Below are 21,102 nucleotides of genomic sequence, written 5' to 3' on the forward strand. Positions count from 1 at the left end.
TTTGACGGTGAACTTGGTTATCTGTAACAATGGTTTCCAAACATTAGGGGTTAACAAGGTGCACCACCCACAGGCCACCTTACCTGCCCTGCCTTGGCGTTCTCACAGACAAAAGCTTCATAGAATCTGGGGAACTCTGGAGCATTGTCATTCACATCTAAGACTTTGATTGTGACAGGAACACTTCCAACCTGGGAGGGATTGTCTAAAGAGAACACAAGGAAAACCAAATGTAAGAGTTTAGTAATGTCAAAAAAAAAAAAAAAAAAAGAGCAATGGTCGTTGCTAGAAGTAGGTATTTACCTGGTGAGTCTGTGTTGAAAGGAGTGGATAAAGTACCTGGAGATTATAGCAAGAGCATTGGATCCTATGTTGCCTACTAACAATGTGGCCGGACATGAGGAGTTTGGACAGAACGAGGCGTGTGTTGGTGAGCTTTTGCTATCAGCAGTGTGAGGGGAAGGGTGAGACAGAGGGAGCCAGTGTCAAAAAATGAATCTTAAAAAGAGGTTTTCAACCTCTCATTTGACTCAGACTTCAAGTTCTGGAATTAAAGGCAGGTCAGTTTTATATTCTGGGCTTTAAAAGAGCCCATTGCTAATTGGATGCATACTGTGTGGCATTGCTTGGTTTTATTCCTGTGGAATCATCCGTTCTTTGAATTACATTTGCAAAGGTTTCAAGTTATTCACTGGAATAAAGATAACACTACACATTTATTTCTGCTTAGGGACAGGATATTACAGGATCAAACACACACCAAATCCATAGCTTTGGTTGGGGCAGAAGTTGCTCATAGTCACTTATGGGGGACTGTGTCTTTGTGGCCTGTGTCTTTTGCTTGGCACTGCCATGCAGAGACAATTTCACAGCTCTGGTAATGCCCCTCCTGTCTTTTTCTGTTTTGCTCACCACCCCAAGGAGACAAAACAGAAATTGCAAGAGACAGAAATTACTCTTGGTTAATAATTTTACTAAATCCCAAAATGCACTCTTCTTCTGGATCATGTTTTTCTTTTTTTCTTTCCCCAAAATATCTATGTTCTACTGTTTTCCCCCAAACACTTCTATTCCTTGGTTACCAGAATGCGCTAACAACATTAACATGTATTTCTTCACTATAACAGTGGTGTTTGTCTAAGGAATGATGAAAATTCCAGAAAAGCATAGGATGAATATGATTCACAATCCTACCACCAGAGACATCCATTAGATATGTGACATTATATAGCATGGGTGTCCAAAATTGGAGCTATACAGCCTCCCCCGACATACAAGTTACAGTTAAGCAAAACAGAAAAATCAAATTCAGAACATTAATATTTTAGGGTAAGGTTATCCTTTGTCACTGAATATGTTTTGAAAGCATGGGTGTTGATGTCTGTATTATATTGTCATTTTACTATAGGTTGTACCATAATTTATTTAATCTCCTATTAGTAGACATTTAAGCAATTTCCATTTTCTCCCTATTTTAACATACCATGGCAGTGGAAATTTTCACGTATAAATCTTTGTTGATATCTGTCATTATTTCCTTAATATGATGATTGGCAGTAGAATTCCTGAGAGAAGGAGTATGAATATTTTGGAGAATCTCAATACGTATTGCCAAACTGCCCTCCTGAATGGCTGTTAATTATATAGCCAATAGGTTAGGGACTGCCGTTTTTCTAAGCCTTTACCGTCACCAATATTATGAAAAAAAATGGGATGTAGTAGTGTATAATCTAATTTTTATTAAGTTTATAATATATATTAATCTAGTTCTTATTAATCTTCCATTCCATTTACAAGTTTATTATGTTAATCAATTTGCCTTTTATTGTAAGATGTCTCAGATTCTTGTGGGCATGGATATGTATATATGTGTATAGTAAGAGTGATACGTTATAAATGCTTCCTTTCATACAATAATATTTTATACTCTGTACATTCACAATTATATGAAAGATTGAAAGCCCCTTAGATTTCTCAGGAATCTTCCCTTTTCCTCATAGCTGCTTGGGATAAGAATGCTATCTACTACTTTTCCATGTTTTGTTTGCTTTTATCTCTAGCACGGGACTAAGTATATAGGAGATCCTCAAAAAAGTATTTGCACCGAATGCATTTATTTACTTGCATAAAGCATGACTTCCATTTCTTCCCTTAAATGATGTAATTTTTGTCACAACAAGTTCTAGAAACTTCCACTTTCTATACCACCTGTGTTTTGTCACTGCATGGAGACCAATTTATTATGCTACTTACTCATTTCCATAGCAAGGACAGTGATATTATGCCAAGAAAATTCTTCCCGGTCCAGGGGTCTTGCAGTCATTAGGGCACCTGTTGTAATGTCAACATAGAAAAATCTTCCAGGGTCACTGCTTCTATCAATGGAGTATCTGCAGAAACATGGATTATATTCATCATTTGCATTTGGATAAGCATATGACATGAGAGAGCTGAGTGCCTCATACCACATGAGAGAACTGAGTGCCTACCATGTGGAAACATGGTTCCACCACTTCTGAGTTATGGCTACTGGAAGACTGCATTCGTGTTTTTATTTGTTAAAAAAAATCACCTCCTCCTCCAATAAACAAAACAAATACAGCTTCAATTTTCTCATTCAAAAAATGAAATAAACAGTATACCAACAGTCTTGGGGCAGTTTTAAGCTATTTAAATATTGGTTTATGCTATTTAATGCTTGGAATTACCCCAAGAATTTTGGGACATCCTGAGTATCAAACCCTACCTATGTTTGTTTAAAAGAAATTGTATTCAAATGAGTTCTCAAATGCTAATCTGAAACTAGAAAAGGTGAAAAGGTATAGTTTAGTGGGTCCAGTCCTTATAATCTGTATCAACTATTGAGAAGAAAAGCTTTGTACCAGGCCCTTTGTTAACATGCTAATGACCCACTTTCTGGCAAACAAAATAATGATAGTGTATTTAGTTGCTGGAGAGTCCTTAACGATGGTATGCTTTTAGCAGGATGGACCAGATCTGACTAGGTTGTTTACTGTAAAAAAAACCTAGAGTATGAACTTGTGGGGTACAGCCTGCTAGAAAATGTCACATAAGCTATGTAACTAATGGTGTATAACAAGCAAATGTTCCATAACAAAAATGGATCTTTGTGTTCAAGCAATGCACTTCACCCATTGCTTCCACCTTTCATGTTCAGTCTGGACCAACATGCATCTTTATGCAAGAAAAGGACATTTATGGGCACCTGTGCCTGGCAGTTTCAGCACTCTACAAGGGGACAATGACTCATATTTTGCTGTTGTCTGTATCATTTGAGCCATTAGTTAACTAGGTCCTGGGTAAGATCTGTATTTCCGGTTGAATCTGATTTGGAATTCTGTTGTGTAGTCTCACCTGTGTTACCTTGTCTGGTCCCCATCTTGGAAAATTTAACAAATATGGAGGGAAGCTCAGGTATGTGGAAATTAAAAACCCTCTGTAAGGGATTTTGATATGTAGCTATGACTGAGAACCATCAATGAGAACCTTATGTAGTCTTTGGTAAAGGCCAAGTAATTTTTATCATTTTTATTAAAAAAAATTTTTTTTGAGATGGAGTCTTGCTCTGTTGCCCTGGCTGGAGTGCAGTGGCGTGATCTCAGCTCACTGTAGCCCCTGCCTTCCAGGTTCAAGCAATTCTCCTGCCTCAGCCTCCCAAGTAACTGGAATTATAGGCGCCCTCCACCATGCCTGGCTAATTTTTCTATTTTTAGTAGACATATGGTTTCATCATGTTGGCCAGTCTGGTCTCGAACTCCTGACCTCAAGTGATCGACCTGCCTCAGCCTCCCAAAGTGCTGGGATTACAGGCATAAGCTACCTTGCCTGGCCATTTTAATTTTTTTACTTGACAAGTAATAACTGTATATATTTATGGGATACAGTGTGGTATTTTGATACGTGTATACTTCGTAGAATGATGAAATCAGGCTGATTAACACGTCTATTACCTCACATATGTATTTCTTTTTGCAGTAAGACCATTTAAAATCTATTCTTTTCATAATTTTGAAATATACAATACATTATTATGAACTATAGTTACCATGCTGTGCAATAGATCACAGGAACTTATTATCCCTTACTGAAGATTTGAACCTTTTGACTCTTTTCCCTGTTTGCCCACCAGTCTCTGGCAATCACCACTGTACTCGCTATTTCTGTGAGTTTGACTTTCTTACATTCTACATATAACTGAGATCATGTGGCATTTGTCTTTCTGTATGTGGCTGATTTAGCATAATGTTGTCTAGATTCATCCATGTTGCAAGTAACAGAATTCATTTCTTTTTTAAAGCTGAATTGAATATTTAAGGCTGAAATGAATATTCCATTGTGTATATATGCCACATTGTTTTTACCCATTCATCTGTTGATGGGCACTAAGGTTGTTTCTGTATCTTGGCTACTGTGAATAATGCTGCAGTGAATATGAAAGTGGAGACATTCTTTGACATACTAATTTCAGTTCCTTTGGATATATACCCAGAAGTGAGATTGTTGGATCATATGGTAATTCTCTTTTCAGTTTTTTTGAGGACCTTCCATACTGTTTTCTAAAATGGCTATACTAACATTCCAATCAGCAGTGTGCAAGGGTTCCCTTTTTCTACACACCCTAGCCAACACTTAAGTTTCTTGTTTTTGACAACAGACATTCTAACAGGTGTGAGGTGATATCTCATTGTGGTTTTAATTAGCATTTTTCTGATGATTAGTGATGTTGAGCATTTTTTCATGTATCTACTGGTCATTTATATGTCTTCTTTTGAGAAATGTCTGTTCAGGCATTTTGCACATTTTTAAACAGGGTCATTTGTCCTAATTTTGAGATAATATTACAAAGCTGTAGTAATTAAAACAGCTGGAATTAAAACAGACACATCAACCAACTAAATAGGATAGAGAACTCAGAACTGAACTAATGGGTCTCAGTCAATTAACTGATTTTTGATAAAGGTTCCAAGAACACATAATGGGGAAAGGTCAGTCTCTCCAATAAAACAGTGTTGAGAAAATTAGATATCCACGTGCAGAAGAATGGAAATGGACCCTTATCTGACCCCTTATGCAAGAATCAAAATGGATTAAAGACTTAAATGTTAAGACCTGAAACCATCAAACTACTAGAAGAAACCTTAGAGGGAAAGCTCCACAATGTTGGCCTGGACAATGATTTCTTGGATATGGCCCCAAAAGCACACGCAAAAGCAAAAATAGACAAATGGGATTGTATCAAAGTAAAAAACTTCTGCACAACAAAGGAAGCAATCAACAGAATGAAGAGACAACCCACAGATTGGGAGAAAATATTTGCAATTCTTTTCATAGAATAAGGGACTAATATCCAAAATGTATAAATAACTCAATAACAAGAGAACAACCCTATGTTTAAAAGACCAGTAATTACAACAGTTGCCACTAACTGAATATCAGGCACTTCACTATGTACTTAATACACAGCTTCTTTTAAAATTGTTTCAGCATCTCTGGGAGGTAGTTATTATCCCAATCAACAGATAAGGAAACTGAGGCTTAAAGAAGTCACCTTTTTTTCTTTCTTTAGAAATGGATTCTCCCCCTGTCACTCAAGCTGGAGTGGTGCAGTGGCATGACCAAACTCACTGTAGCCTCAAACTCCTAGGCTCCAGTGATCCTTCTGCCTGAGTAGTTGGGACTAGAGGCATGTACCACCCTACTTGGATGGTTAATTTTTTTCTTTTTAAACAGAATCTTGCTGTGTTGCCCAGGCTGGTCTCAAACTTCTACCCTCAAGTTACTTTCCTGCCTCAGCCTCCCTAGTAGTTGGGATTATAGGCATAAGGCACTGCAACCAGCTGTAGTCACTTTTATGCAGTTAAACAGGCAACAATTTGCAGAGGTAATATATGAAGCCATCTTTATAGAGTTATAAGTATTGTGTTTGACTTTAAGCCATATATACAAAGTTATAATTACTGTGTTCTTATAGATTATTTAAATAGGGGCTGGGGCATATATTGGGTTCAAAATTTGATTTAAAGTCACCAGCAATTGCAATCCATATCTTGAAGTTGTGGAGACAGAGAAGCAGCAATTTTGCAGGGAATAAGCAGTTTCTTTACTATAGTGCATTGTTTTTCAGAGGCAGGTTAGTGGATTGTGAAATCAATATGGTGGGTTATGATTAATATAGAAAGAAAATGAAATAGAATAGAATATATGCATGCCAGACTATCACATGCAGTAAGGGTAAACATTGATGTAAAACTTTTGTTTTATATATATGTGTGTATATATACATGTATATGGTTGTGCATATATAGCTATTGTTGGTAAAATGTATTGTTTCAAATACAGTGTATTAGAAATTAGGAATTAAAGAGAAAGCTGATGAGTAAGGGCTAGATAAATCAGAATGATTTAAGTTATGACTCCCTAAGAGTTAGGAAATTTAAGGAAGAAAATTAATGTTTCTCTCTTCCTGTGACCCTATTTAGTGAACATTTGCTGTATGCCAGGCACTGCTCAGCACACACCACCTATATGGACTCATTTAATCTTTATAATAACACCACAAGGTAGGCACCATTATGATCCTCATTTTACAGGTAAGAAAACTGAGAAGTAAAGAGTTTAGGTCCCTTGCCCAAGGTCACAGTGCTGGGAATCAATCCCAGGCAGTCTGGCTGCAGGTTTTTGCTCCCAGCCACCAGGCCATGCTGCCTTACTGACACATAGTCTATAGGAGATTGTTTAAGGAAACAAGACTTTATCTTTTAAAGATAAGAGTGTGTACTAGTCCGTTCTCACACTGCTAATAAAGACATGTTCGAGACAGGGTATTTTATAAAGGAAAGAAGTTTAACTGACTTACAGTTCAGCTTGGCTGGGGAGGCCTCAGGAAACTTACAGTTATGGAGAAAAGGGATGCAAACATGTCCCTTCCATGGTGGTAGGTGGGAGAATGAGTGCCAAGGAAAGGGGAAGCTCCTTATAAAACCATCAGATCTTTTGAGAACTCACTACCGTGAGAATAGCATGGGGGAACCATCCCCATGATTCAGTTATCTCCACTTTGTCCCACCCTTGACACTGGGGATTATTACAGTTCAAGGTGAGGTTCGGGTGGGAACACAAGCCAAACCGTATCAGAGTGACGGTGAATAGTTGCCTTTTTAATACAGAGAAACACATGCTGCAGAATTCATTTAAAATGGACTAGATTATTATTTTTAAGCATAAACTGTTACTTAGTTTTAAATTCTACTATTTTAAGAATTGAATTTTCTCTAAATTAAAAAACAAAACAAAACACTGATTGGCTCATGACAGTCTTCTCTTTCAGCTTTTCACACATGCGAAGAGCCAGCATGTGGTCCACGGAGCAATCTCCCTGATGGCAGCTCTTCAGGCTGCAGGCATGATGCCAGGGGAGAGGCAGCCTATGAGAAAGCAGCTTTCTATACCCAAACCTATGGCACCATAGCAAGTGTCACAGATGGCATGGGAAAGGGAGTGATAGAAATAACTAACCCACAGGACCCCTGACAGCACTGCCAGGGCTGACACATGAGGAGCCTTCCTCAGAGAAGCCTCCCTCATCCAGGGGAATCCCTCTCCAATTTCTCCAACAGGGCCTGAATTGAGGGAATAATAGCTTTTGTTTCCCGAAATGGGATGCTGGGTCAATTTTCAGGAGGCAGAGAAAAATTAAAGATACAGATTCAGATGGAAAATGAGGAAATTGGGACACACTCGTGAATTATGTAGGTGATTTTCCTTTCCTAACCATTACATTCTTACCTCCTGTGAGCAGAATCGGCAACACACAGGTACAAAGCTGCCCAGAGCCAGCGGTAGCTGGTGCTTTCCAGACTCCCTGCTTGTTGCTTAGCTGAGGACATCTAAATTTGGGAGCAATTTGGAGGTGGGGTATCAGAAGAAGGCTGGCTAAATCCACACACATTCTGGGAAGGAACTGCGGGGAGGCAGTTTCCACATCAGCAGAAGCCTCTTCCAGTTGCCAAATGGCTCAGTATCCTGCTTGTCAGAGTCCTTGAGCATGTATTAAAAATTCAGGGGATTCAAGCATTGTCTTTTCATGTACATATCACTAAATCTGGAGATTCTGTTTTGGGGCTTACCAGTAAATGAGGACCAGCATATATTCCTGAACATACCATCAACTTTCTAGAAAGGAAATTATAAAAGTCCTAATAATCTTTGAAAAATATTAAATGGCCTTTTATCTGTAACATTTTAACTTCAGGTTATATGTTGATTTTTTGAATGATTTAATAGATACTTTCTCCTTAGGAATATAAATCTCATTTGTTCATTGTAATAGAAATGCAGATGATGAATTAGCCATGCAGCATATAAATATACAAATTATTTTAAAAGAAAGTAACTTTAATATGAAAAATAAGGAAAAGAAGAGCAGTTTGGTGAAAGATAACAGAAGAAAGGAATTCCCAAATTGGTTTTTAAATGAGATCCAGAGAGTTAAGTTTTAGGTGCATTTCCCTCTGAGAATCTAGGACCCCTGGTGGTTCTTTTTGGGTCCAGGGACCATTCTTGGTTGCTCTGGGATAGTATAAAGAGTCAGGGACCTTATATCTAAAAGTAAGAATTCCGGTGGACTCCGCCCTCTGGCCTGTTCACTCTTGCATTCATCCTTCCTGGGTTCTAGTGGACTAGCCAGACACTCCAGTATAGACCTCCCTGATGCTAACAGATGTGCTGGCTAACTGATAGTTTTCAATTGGTCATCATCTGAAGCAGTATTTTCTGTTAGCGAGACAAGATTTCTTCATTTTGTCTACTTCATGCCAGTAGTGAAAATTTTATTCTTTAAAGTTTCTCTCATATAGTCTTTGGTTACAGGAATAGATTAATTAGTCTACGGTGGATTAATACATATTTAATTAATAAATTTAGGATCAGAAGGTATATATTCTTGGCTTCTGAAAATACACACTTAAAATGGAATCTGTTTTGTTTTCATTGTGATTGCTCTAGGAATAATATGGTTGCACTAAACTCTCCCCATCCTAGTTTATATTTAAAAAGCTTCAGGTTGAACTATAACATCTATAAAGTTGTTATATAATACATTAGTTGCCTTTGAAAAAATCAAATATCAGAATTCAAACAAAATCGTTTTTGCCATTTGAATGCTTGAACATGTAAAATGTTTACTGGTTGGTTAGAGGAAGTGAATTTCCCCTTAGTACTGTTATTCTCTGGAGAAAGCCATTCTTGTGAAACTACAAAATCACGTTTTCATTAAATACAAAACAGCACTAGGTGAGAGAAGTAGCCAGCTGACAGAAAAGGCATTTGATAAAGTGGGTATGTTTAAAATGTGTTATCTACAATAAAGCCCCAGATTCATTTTACTGTGTGGCTTTCAACAATTAATGTGACAGATGGCTTCCAGCAGCCTTGGAAATCTGATCTTTCATGTCAAGCTTCATAGGTTTGGCAGCTGCTCTGGAAGGTTGTGTGTCAACCTGTCCACCAGCTATTTACACTTTGGTTCCAGTTGATGAGAGATGGCCATGACTGTAAGAACAGCTCTCATCTCCTTGAGCAGAAGCATCTTGTTTGGAATCTTTAATTCCAAAACATACTTTGGAGAGATAGAAATGTGGTATTAGCATACAAAGAGCCATCTATCTGGCCAGTCTACAAGGCATTGAAGTCACTGACAAAAGAAGTAGTTTCTATGTCTGCTCTTTCTATAGTATATGGAATATATATAGTAGATGTTGTTTTCTCCGGTTTTAAAAAGTAAAACATGCCAAAGATCCATAAAAGATGGAAGAATGCATAATGATTTCCTTTATGTTCACCACTGAGAGTCAACAGATTTTAACATTTGACATCTGTGTGTCTGACTATACTTTATCTGAGTCAGTGGTTCTCAACCAGGGGTGATTTTGCACCACCTCCCTGGACGTTTAGCAACATCTGGGGACATTTTAGTTGGTTACAACTCAGAGGGTGCTGCTGGCATTTAGTGGGAAGGCCAGAGACGCTGCTAAACATGGTTCAATGCACAGGAGAACACCTCTACAGCAACACAGAATTATCCAGTCCCAAATGTCAATAGGACCATGATTGAGAACTAAGAGGGGTGGGGGTGTGTGTGTGTGTGTGTGTGTGTGTCTGAACCAATTGAAAGGGAGTTGTAGACATGATGCTTCACTTCTAAATAACCTTACAAGGCCATGTTACTTAAGGAAAAAAAACAACAACAAAAAACGGAGGAGAGTCTCCAGAAATGGGATAGAGAAGAAAGAAACAAAGGGAAAGGGGCTAGAAAAGTACATACAGGTGAAGGGAAGATTCCAGCGTATAAGGAAAAGGTGAAATCTAGGAAAACCTGATTGAGTTGTTGGTCACATCTGGGTCCTTGGCAGAAATGATCTGTATGGTTGTTCCAATCGCCACATCCTCAGGCACCTCCACAAAGTAAAAGCCAGGTTCGAATACAGGGGGCTCGTCCACGTCTTCCACACTGATGTGCACTGTTGTTGTGTCCTGAAATGGGCCCAAGTTCAGAAAGCGCATCTCTAGATGAGGATTGGCTCCCTCCACCTTTAAGGTGTAGCTTTTCTTGCTTTCAAAACTCAGGGGCTGAAAAGTAATGATAGGAAAATTGATTGACCACTGAGGTTCAAGGTTCAAAATATGTGAAGGTTCAAAAGGATGCCCAATATTGATGGCTGGTGGGAAGATTCCCCAATTCATTAAATGGGAAAAAGGTAAAGGGGAAAGAAGGGAAATCTTTGTCTTGTTCTGTTATTCTTGGTCTTAATGTCAGTTTCAATACTTAGGGTAAAGAATATAAAGAAGATACAAGATGGTTAAGGAAGCCAGTTTAGTAATAATTTGCCCATTTGTTCTGAGCAAACTTGGCTTTAATTGTCTACCCTTCAATCAGCCTGGTCTTTAGAGAGATCCTCCTAGGAATCCCCTCAGTCTTGGACCCAATTTACCTGGGGCTGTCTCAGTTCCAAAATGAAAAGTTTCATTTCCTAGGACCCTATTCTATCCCAGGCAAACCAGGACAGTTGGTCACATCATCTTTAGAGGTGCTTGCTCATTTGAAAAGACCTCACAACAATTTAGAACAAGTTTGTGTTCTAAACACAAACTTCCATATATATTCCAGATCTTCTCTCTCTCTCTGTCTCTCTCTGTCTCTCTCTCTCCCTACCTATCTGTTATCTATCTGTCTTCCAGAATATTCATGCAACTGAGGCCTAGGCTTTTGTTTTTTTCCTTAAAAAGTTGTTTTTGAGTACAAAGGCAATATTGATTCTTTCCAAGAAACTGTGCCTCATAAGGTTTACAGGTCCTGTGTCAGATCAATGTTTGTATATTTAATTCATCATACATAATCCCTTTTACTGAAATTATTATTTGAGACAGAGTCTCACTCTGTCACCCAGGCTGGAGTGCAATGGCGTGATCTCAGCTCACTGCAACCTCCACCTCCCAAGTTTAAGCAATTCTCCTGTCTCAGCCTCCTAAGTAGCTGGTATTACAGGCATGTGGCACTATGCCTGCCTAATTTTATATTTTTAGTAGAGACGGGGTTTTGCCGTGTTGGTCAGGCTGGTCTCAAACTCCTGACCTCAGGTGATCTGCCCGTCTCAACCTCCCAAATTGCTGGGATTACAGGCATGAGCCATCACACCCAGCTGAAAATCCTTTTTAAAACCCTAATTTGACATTTTAGAGTTGAAGAACCCAACACTCAGGAAGCTCAGAAGCTTGGAGTACACTGACATGGTTATGGCTCGTCCACAAGGGCTTTTGTCTATAAAATTCCATTGCATAAAATATATTTTTTGGTTCTGTTTTTTGGTTTATTCCTATCTTCAGAATGTTTTATTTAAAAATAAATACAGTGCTCCAGGGCAAAAAGTGAATTTAAAATGCTATTTCTGAAGAATAATCTATTTTTGTTTAAAGCTGATGAACATGTTTAAGTGTTTAAAGCAACAAGTATTTCAGAACATCAATATTTAAAAATAAATTGGAATATTAAGTCCCATAAAATAACAGCAAATAGCAAAGCAGTTACTAGAACTTAAAAGTTGTGTGTTAGCATTGCAATAACTTACATACATTTTTCTAGTTAAACATCACTTTTTTTCATAAAATATGTTGCATGGCAGCACATTTCATGTTAGAGAGAGGCATGTACCCATTTAAACAACTGCTTTGCTTTTCGGAAAAAAAAGTCAGTAGGACTTGCTTTAACAAGATTTATTATTTTCTTTCTTTAAAAAAAAAAAATCAACTACACTTTTTGATCAGGAGCTGTGGTTCATGCCTGTAAGCCCAACACTGTAGGAAGCTGAGGTGGGAGGATCGCTTGAGGCCAAGATTTCAAGACCAGCCTAGACAACATAATGAAACCCACGTCTCTCCTAAAAAAAAAAAAAAAAAAAAAAATTAAAAAATTAGCAGGGCATGGTGGCATTCACCTGTAGTCCCAGCTACTTGGGAGCTGAGGCAGGGGGATGGCTTCAGCTCCATTTAGAGTGAGCTATGATGGCACCACTGCACTTTAGCCTGAGTGACAGAGACATGTCCTGTCTCAAAAAAATTACATTAAAAATTGATACATAATAGATGTACTTATTTCCAGGGTGCATGTGACTATTTAATACATTCATATAGTTGCTATTTTCACATTTTAATAAAAAAGTTTTTTTGTTTTGTTGCTGTTGTTGGTTTACTGCTTGTTTACCATTTACTTAGCACCAGACATGGTACTTTTGTTTTCAGGGGTTGCCAACCGTTTCCATTCAAACCAAGAAGCCCGTCTCTACCAGCCAGCCTGCTTCCCTAGTTGTCATTGAAAAGGCAAAGTTTTAATAAACAGGGAAATCTACCAGTCAGATTAATGATCTATTTGAAGAACTATTTCACCAGTTCACTTATGCTTGCTCCCTAAATCGAAACATTTTTCTTTCTTGGTAATTACATTTATATGCTCCTAAAATTCTTTATGTATTTGTAACACAAATGAGGACACTGTTGTTCATGTTAGGTATGAGCTAGGCAAAACTTGTTTTCCCTTTAATTTTAAATTGTTATTCTAATTTTGTGTGAAATTTGTATGTTTTAAAAATTAAACATACAAATTAAGATATAATTTACATACATTACATACATTAAAATTTGTTTTTTTAGTGTAAAGTTTGCAGGTTTTGACTAGTGTATTTAACCATGTGTCCACTGTGATAATTGAGCAATATAGCTGTTTCATCACCCCGTGACCTGCACTCTGTGCCCCTTTGTAATCTACATCTCCCCTCCCACCCAGCTTCTGGCAACCACTGATTCATCTTCTGTCCCCATTGCAAGAATGTCATATAAATGGAGTCATTCAGTATGTAATCTTTTGAGTCTGGTTTCTTTCACTTAGCATGATGCATTTGAGATTCATCCATGTTGCATGAATAAGGAGTTTTTGTTTTTGTTTTGTTTTTTTTGAGACAGAGTCTCACTCTGTCACCCACGTTGGAGTGCAGTGGCATGATCTGGGCTCAGTGAAATCTCCACCTCCTGGCTTTAAGCGATTCTCCTGCCTCAGCCTCCCAAGTAGCTGGAACTACAGGTGTGCGCCACTATGCCCAGCTAACTTTTGTATTTTTAGTAGAGGTAGGGTTTCACTATGTTGGCAAGGCTGGTCTTGAACTCTTGACCTCAGGTGATCAGCCCACCTAAAGTGCTGGGATTACAGGCATGAGCCATTGTGCCTGGTGAGTTTTTTTCTTTTTTATTTCCAAGTAGATGTACAGATGTACAACAGTTGATTTATCCATTCTCCACTAGAGAAACATTTATGTTTTTTTTCCAATTTTTGTCAGTTATGAATAAAGCTGCTATAAATATTTGCATACAGGCTTTTGTGTGAGCATAAAATTTCATTTCACTGGGGTAAATACCTAGGAGTGGAGTTGCAGGGTTGTATAGTAAATATATTTTTAACTTTATAGGAAACTTCCAAATGAATTTTCAGAAAGGCAGTACCAGTTTGAATTCCCACCGGGAATGTATGAAAGCTCTAGTTTCTTCACTTCTTCAGCACTTCGTTTCGCCAGTTTTAAAAACTTTATTTTTCCTCCTGTGTGTGAAGTGGTATCTCATTGTGGTTCTGATTTGCATTTCTGTACTGCCTCATGATGCATCTTTCTATGCCTTCTTGAAGAGGTCTTTATTTCTATATTCAAGTTCATTATCGGATGTGTGATTTGCAAATATTTTCTCCTAATCTGTGATTTGCCTTTTCATTCTCTTAACAGTGTCCTCTTTTAAAATTATTATTATTATACTTTAAGTTCTGGGACACGTGCAAAATGTACAGCTTTGTTACACAGGTATACATGGGCCATGGTGTTTGCTGCATTCATCAACCCGACATCTACATTAGGTATTTCTCCTAATGCTATCCCTCTCCTAGGCCAGCCACCCCCTCACAGACCCCGGGGTGTGATGTTCCCCTCCCTGTGTCCATGTGTTCTCATTGTTCAGCTCCTACTTATGAGTGAGAACTTGTGGTGTTTGGTTTTCTGTTCATGTGTTAGTTTGCTGAGAATGATGGTTTCCAGCTTGATCCATATCCCTGCAGAGGACATGAGCTCATCCTTTTTTATGGCTGTATAGTATTCCATGGTGTATATATGCCACATTTTCTTTATCCAGTCTATCATTGATGGGCATTTGGGTTGGTTTCAAGTCTTTGCTATTGTGAATAGTGCTGCAATAAACATATGTGTGCATGTGTCTTTATAGTAGAATGATTTATAATCCTTTGGGTATATATACCCAGTAATAGGATTGCTGGGCCAAATGGTATTTCTGGTTCTAGATCCTTGAGGAATTGCCACAGTATCTTCCGCAATGGTTGAACTGATTTACACTTCTACCATCAGTGTAAAAGCATTCCTATTTCTCCACATCCTCTCCAGCATCTGTTGTTTCCTGACTTTTTAATGATCATCATTCTAACTGGTGTGAGATGGTATCACATTGTGGTTTTGATTTTCATTTCTCTAATGACCAGTGATGATGAGCTTTTTTTCATATGTGTGTTGGCCGCATAAACATCTTCTTTTGAGAAGTGTCTGTTCATATCCTTCTCCCACTTTTTGATGAGTTTTTTTTTTTTCTTGTAAATTTGTTTAAGTTCCTTGTAGATTCTGGATATTAGCCCTTTGGCTAAATTTTTCTCCCATTCTGTAGGTTGCCTCTTCACTCTGATGATAGTTTCTTTTGCTGTGCAGGAGCTCTTTAGTTTAATTAGATCCCATTTGTCAATTTTGGCTTTTGTTGGCATTGCTTTTGGTAATTTAGTCATGAAGTCTTGGTCCATGCCTATGTCCTGAATGGTATGGCCTACATTTTTTTCTAGGGTTTTTATGGTTTTAGGTCTTACATTTAATTCTTTAATCCATCTTGTATAAGGTGTAGGGAAGGGGTCCAATTTCAGTTTTCTGCATATGGCTAGCCAGTTTTGCCAATGCCATTTATTAAATAGGAAATCCTTTCCCTATTGCTTGTTTTTGTCAGGTTTGTCAAAGATCACATGGTTGTAGATGTGTGGCATTATTTCTGAGGCTTCTGTTCTGTTCCATGGGTCTATATATATGTTTTGGTACCAGTACCATGCTGTTTTGGTTACTGTAGCCTTGTAGTATACTTTGAAGTCAGTTAGTATGATGCTTCCAGCTTTGTTCTTTTTGCTTAGGATTGTCTTGGCTATATGGGCTCTTTTTTGGTTCCATATGAAATTTAAAGTAGTTTTTTCTAATTTTATGAAGAAAGTCAATGGTAGCTTGATGGGGATAGCATTGAATCTATAAGTTACTTTGGGCACTATGGCCATTTTCACAATATTGATGAGCATGGAATGTTTTTCCATTTGTTTGTGTCCTCTCCTATTTCCTTGAGCAGTGGTTTGCAATTCTCCTTGAAGAGGTACTTTACATCCTTTGTAAGTTGTAGCTCTAGGTATTTTATTCTCTTTGTAGCAACTGTGAACGGGCATTCACTCATGATTTGACTTTCTGTTTGTCTGTTATTGGTGTATAGGAATGCTTGTGATTTTTGCACATTGATTTTGTATCCTGAGACTTTGCTGAAGTTGCTTACCAGCTTAAGGAGATTTTGGGTGGAGACTATGGGGTTTTCTAAACAGATTATCACGTCATCTGCAAACAGAGACAATTTGACTTCCTATTTAAATATCAGTTATTTCTTCCTCTTTCCTGATTGCCCTGGCCAGAACTTCCAATACTATGCTGAACAGGAGTGGTGAGAGACCGCATCCTTGTCTTGTGCTGGTTTTCAAAGGGAATGCTTCTAGCTTTTGCCCATTCAGTATGATATTGGCTGTGGGTCTGTCATAAATAGCTCTTATTATTTTGAGATATGTTCCATCAATACCTAGTTTATTGAGAGTTTTTAGCATGAAGCAGTGTTGAATTTTATCAAAGGCCTTTTCTGCATCTATTGAGATAATCATGTGGTTTTTGTCATTGGTTCTGTTTATGTGATGGATTATGTTTATTGATTTGCATATGTTGAACTAGCCTTGCATCCCAGCTTGATAGTGGTCGATAAGCTTTTTGATGTGTTGCTGGATTTGGTTTTCCAGTATTTTACTGAGGATTTTCTCATCGATGTTCATCAGGGATATTGGCCTGAAATTTTCTTTTTTTGTTGTGTCTCTGCCAGTATTGGTATCAAGATGATGCTGGCTTCATAACATGAGTTAGGGAGGAGTCCCTCTTTCTCTATTGTTTGGAATATTTTCAAAAGGAATGGTACCAGCTCCTCTTTGTACTCCTGGTAGAATTTGGCTTTGAATCCGTCTGGTCCTGGGGTTTTTTTGGTTGGTAGGCAATTAATTCCTGCCTCAATTTCAAACTTGTTATTAATCTGTTCAGGAATTTGACTTCTTCCTGGTTTGGTCTTGGGCAGGTGTATGTGTCCAGGAATCCATCAGTTTCTTCTAGATTTTCTGGTTTATTTGTGTAGAGGTATTTATAGTATTCTCTGATGATAGTTTGTATTTCTGTGGGATCAGTGGTGATATCTCCTTTATAATTTTTTTATTGTGTCTATTTGATCCTTCTCTCTTTTCTTCATTATTCTGGCTAGTGGTCTATCTATTTTGTTAATCTTTTCAAAACACCAGCTCCTGGTTTCATCGATTTTTTGAAGGGTTTTTCGTGTCTCTATCATCTTCAGTTCTGCCCTGATCTTAGTTATTTCTTGTCTTCTGCTAGGTTTTGAATTTGTTTGCTCTTGCTTCTCTAGTTCTTTTAATTTTGATTTTAGGGTGTCAGTTTTAGATCTTTCTTGCTTTCTCTTATGGGCATTTAGTGCTGTAAATTTCCCTCCAGACACTGCTTTAAATGTGTCCCAGAGATTATGGTACGTTGTGTCTTTGTTCTTATTGGTTTCAAAGAACTTCTTTATTTCTGCCTTAATTTTGTTATTTACCCAGTAGTCATTCAGGAGCAGGTTGTTCAGTTTCCATGAAGTTGTGTGGTTTTGAGTGAGTTTCTTAATCCTGAGTTCTAATTTGATTGCACTGTGGTCTGAGAGACTGTTATGATTTCCATTATTTTGCATTTGCTGAGGAGTGTTTTACTTCCAATTATGTGGTCAATTTTAGAATACATGTGAAGTGGTACTGAGAAGAATGTATATTCTGTGGATTTCGGGGGGAGAGTTCTGTAGATGTCTATTAGGTCTTCTTGGTCCAGAGCTGGGTTCAAGTCCTGAATATCCTTGTTAATTTTCTGTCTTGCTGAGCTGTCTAATATTGACAGTGGGGTGTTAAACTCTGCCACTATTATTGTGTGGGACTAATATTGACAGTGGGATGTTAAAGTCTGCCACCATTATTGTGTGCCACTAAGTCTCTTTGCAGGTCTCTAAGAACTTGCTTTACGAATCTGGGTGCTCCTGTATTAGGTGGATATATATTTTGGAAAGTTAGCTTTTCTTCTTTCATTGATTCCTTTACCATTATGTAATGCCCTTTTTTGTCTTTTTTGATCTTTGTTGGTTTAAAGTATGTTTGATTAGAGACTAGGATTGCAACCCCTGCTTTTTTTTTTCCTCTTTCTGTTTACTTGATAAATCTTTCTCCATCCCTTTATTTTGAGACTATGTGTGTCTTTGCACATGAGATAGGTCTTCTGAATACAGCACACCAATGGGTCTTGCCTCTTTATCCAAGTTTCCAAGTTGCCAGTCTGTGTCTTTTAATTGGGGCATTTATATTTAAGGTTAATATTGTTATCTGTGAATTTCATCCTGTCATTATGATGCTAGCTGATTATTTTGCCCGGTAGTTGATACAGTTTCTTCATAGTGTCAATGGTCTTTACAATTTGGTATGTTTTTGCAGTGGCTGGTACCAGTTTTTCCTTTCCATATTTAGTGCTTCCTTCAGGAGCTCTTGTAAGGCAGGCCTTGTGGTGACAAAACCTCTCCGCATTTGTTTGTCTATAAAGGATATTATTTTTTCTTCACTTGTGAAACTGGGTTTGGCTGGATATGAAATTCTGGGTTGAAAAATCTTTTCAGGAATGTTGAATATTGGCCCCCACTCTCTTTTGACTTTTTCGATTTCTGCAGAGAGATGTGCTGTGATTCTGATAGGCTTCCCTTTGTGGGTAACCCAACTTTTCTCTCTGCCTGCACTTAACATTTTTTCCTTCATTTTAACCTTGGTGAATCCGATGATTCTGTGTCTTGGGGTTGCTCTTCTCAAAGAGTATCTTTGTGGTATTCTCTGTATTTCCTGAATTTGAAGTTGGCCTGTCTTGCTAGGTTGGGGAAGTTTTCTTGGATAATATCCTGAGAGTGTTTTCCAGCTTGGTTCCATTCTCTCCATCACTTTCAGGTACACCAGTCAAATGTGGGTTTGGTCTTCATAGTCCCATATTTCTTGGAAGCTTTGTTTGTTCCTTTTCATTCTTTTTTCTCTAATCTTGTCTTCATGCTTTATTTCATTTTGTTGGTCTTCAATCTCTCATATCCTTTCTTCCATTTGATCAATTCAGCTATTGATATTTGTGTATGCTTCACGTAGTTCTCGTGCTGTGTTTCTCAGCTCCATCAGGTCTTTTATGTTCTTCTCTAAACTGGTTATTCTAGTTAGCAATTCCTCTAACCTTTTTTCAGCATTCTTAGCTTCCTTGCATTGGGTTAGAACATGCTGCTTTAGCTTGGAGGAGTTTGTTATTACCACTTTCTGAAGCCTACTTCTGACAATTCATCAAATTCATTCTCCATCCAGTTTTCTTCCCTTAATGGTGAGGAGTTGTGATCCTTTGGAGGAGAAGGGGCATTCTGGTTTTTGGAATTTTCAGCCTTTTTGCACTGGTTTTTCTCATCTTCGTGGATTTATCTACCTTTGGTCTTTGATGCTGGTGACCTTTGGATGGGGTTTTTGCATGGACGTCCGTTTTGTTGATGTCGATGCTATTCCCTTCTGTTTATTAATTTTCCTTCTAACAGTCAGGCCCTGGCCCCTCTGCTGTGGGACTGCTGGAGTTTCCTGGAGGTCCACTCCAGACCCTGTTTGCCTGGGTATCACCAGCGGAGGCTACAGAACAGCAAAGATTGCTGCCTATTCCTTCCTCAGGAAGCTTTATCCCAGAGGGGCACCCGCCAGATGCCAGCTGGAGCTCTCCTGTATGAGGTGTCTGTCAACCCCTGCTGGGAGGTGTCTCCTAGTCAGGAGGCATGGGTCAGGGACCCACTTGAGGAGGCAGTCTGTCCCTTAGCAGGGCTCGAGTGCTGTGCTGGGAGCTCTGTGGCTCTCTTCAGAGCCAGTAGGCAGGAATGTTTAAGTCTGCTGAAGCTGCACCCCCAGCGGCCCCTTCTCTGAGGTGCTCTGTCCCAGGGAGATCGGAGTTTTATCTGTAAGTCCCTGACTGGGGCTGCTGCCTTTCTTTTAGAGATGCCCTTCCCAGAGAGGATGAATCTAGAGAGGCAGTCTGGCTTTGGCAAGTTGTGGGGGGGCTCCACTGAGTTCAAACTTCCTGGCAACTTTGTTTACACTGTGAGGGGAAAACCGCCTACTCAACCCTCAATAATGGTGGATGGCCCTCCCCACATCAAGCTCGAGCTTCCCAGGTCAACTTCAGACTGCTGTGCTGGCAGTGAGAATTTCAAGCCAGTAGATCTTAATTTGCTGGGCTCCATGGGGGTGGGATCTGCTGAGCTAGACCACTTGACTCCCTGGCTTCAGCCCCTTTTCCAGGGGAGTGAACGGTTCTGTCTCACTGGTGTTCCAGGTGCCCCTGGGGTATGAAAAAAAAAACTCCTGCAGTTAGCTTAGTGTCTGCCCAAATAGCTGCCCAGTTTTGTGCTTGAAACCCAGGGCCCTGGTGGTGTAGGCACCTGAGGGAATCTCCTGGTCTGCAGGTGGTAAAGACCATGGGAAAAGCATAGTATCTTGGCAGGAGTGCACTGTTCCTCATGGCACAGTCTCTAAGAGCTTCCCTTGTCTGGGGAGGGAGTTATCCAACCCCTTGTGTGTCCCAGGTGAGGTGATGCCCCATCCTGCTTCGGCTTACCCTCCGTGGGCTGCACCCACTGTCTAACCAGTCCCAGAGAGATGAGCCGGATACCTCAGTTGGATATGCAGAAATCACCCGGCTTCTGTGTTGATATGGCTGGGAGCTGCAGACTGGAGCTGTTCCTATTCGGCTGTTTTGCCACAACAGTGTCCTTTGAAGAGCAGAAAACTTTAATGAAGTCTTGCTTTTTCTTTGGTAGGTTGGGATTCTGGTGTCATATGGAAGAAATCTTTGTCCAATCAGGATTACGAAGATTTTCTCCTATGTTTCCTTTCAGAAATTTTATAGCTTTAGTTTTTTGCATTTAGTTGCATGATTCATTCTGAGTTTTTCATGGGGTATAATCGAGGTTTATTTCTTTATTTTTTTGCAAATTGTTTCCAATTGTTCCAGCATGTTGAAAGCGCTAGAGTGAGTTTTTAATTATTATTGAAACTCTTTTTAAATAAATTACTTAAGACTT

At 38.8% G+C, this 21,102-nt stretch overlaps 1 protein-coding gene across 2 annotated transcripts in view; it reads right to left on the reverse strand.

Annotated features, from left to right (window-relative positions):
• CDH20 (cadherin 20) overlaps positions 1 to 21,102 on the reverse strand; it is a 222,118-nt gene that overhangs the window by 16,917 nt on the left and 184,099 nt on the right. Inside the window, exons 7-9 of one of the 2 annotated variants that reach the window (XM_021672029.2) lie at positions 10,394 to 10,647; positions 2,254 to 2,390; positions 84 to 205 (exon numbers count right to left, since the gene is read on the reverse strand). In XM_021672029.2, the coding sequence (XP_021527704.2) occupies positions 84 to 205; positions 2,254 to 2,390; positions 10,394 to 10,647 (513 nt within the window). The remainder of the gene's footprint in view (positions 1 to 83; positions 206 to 2,253; positions 2,391 to 10,393; positions 10,648 to 21,102) is intronic. The other variant, XM_021672030.2, reaches the window with a different exon arrangement.

The sequence above is a fragment of the Aotus nancymaae genome, unplaced genomic scaffold (genome assembly GCF_030222135.1).
Source record: "Aotus nancymaae isolate 86718 unplaced genomic scaffold, 86718_ANA_hifiasm-v0.15.2.pri h1tg000020l, whole genome shotgun sequence".
NCBI lineage: Eukaryota > Metazoa > Chordata > Mammalia > Primates > Aotidae > Aotus > Aotus nancymaae.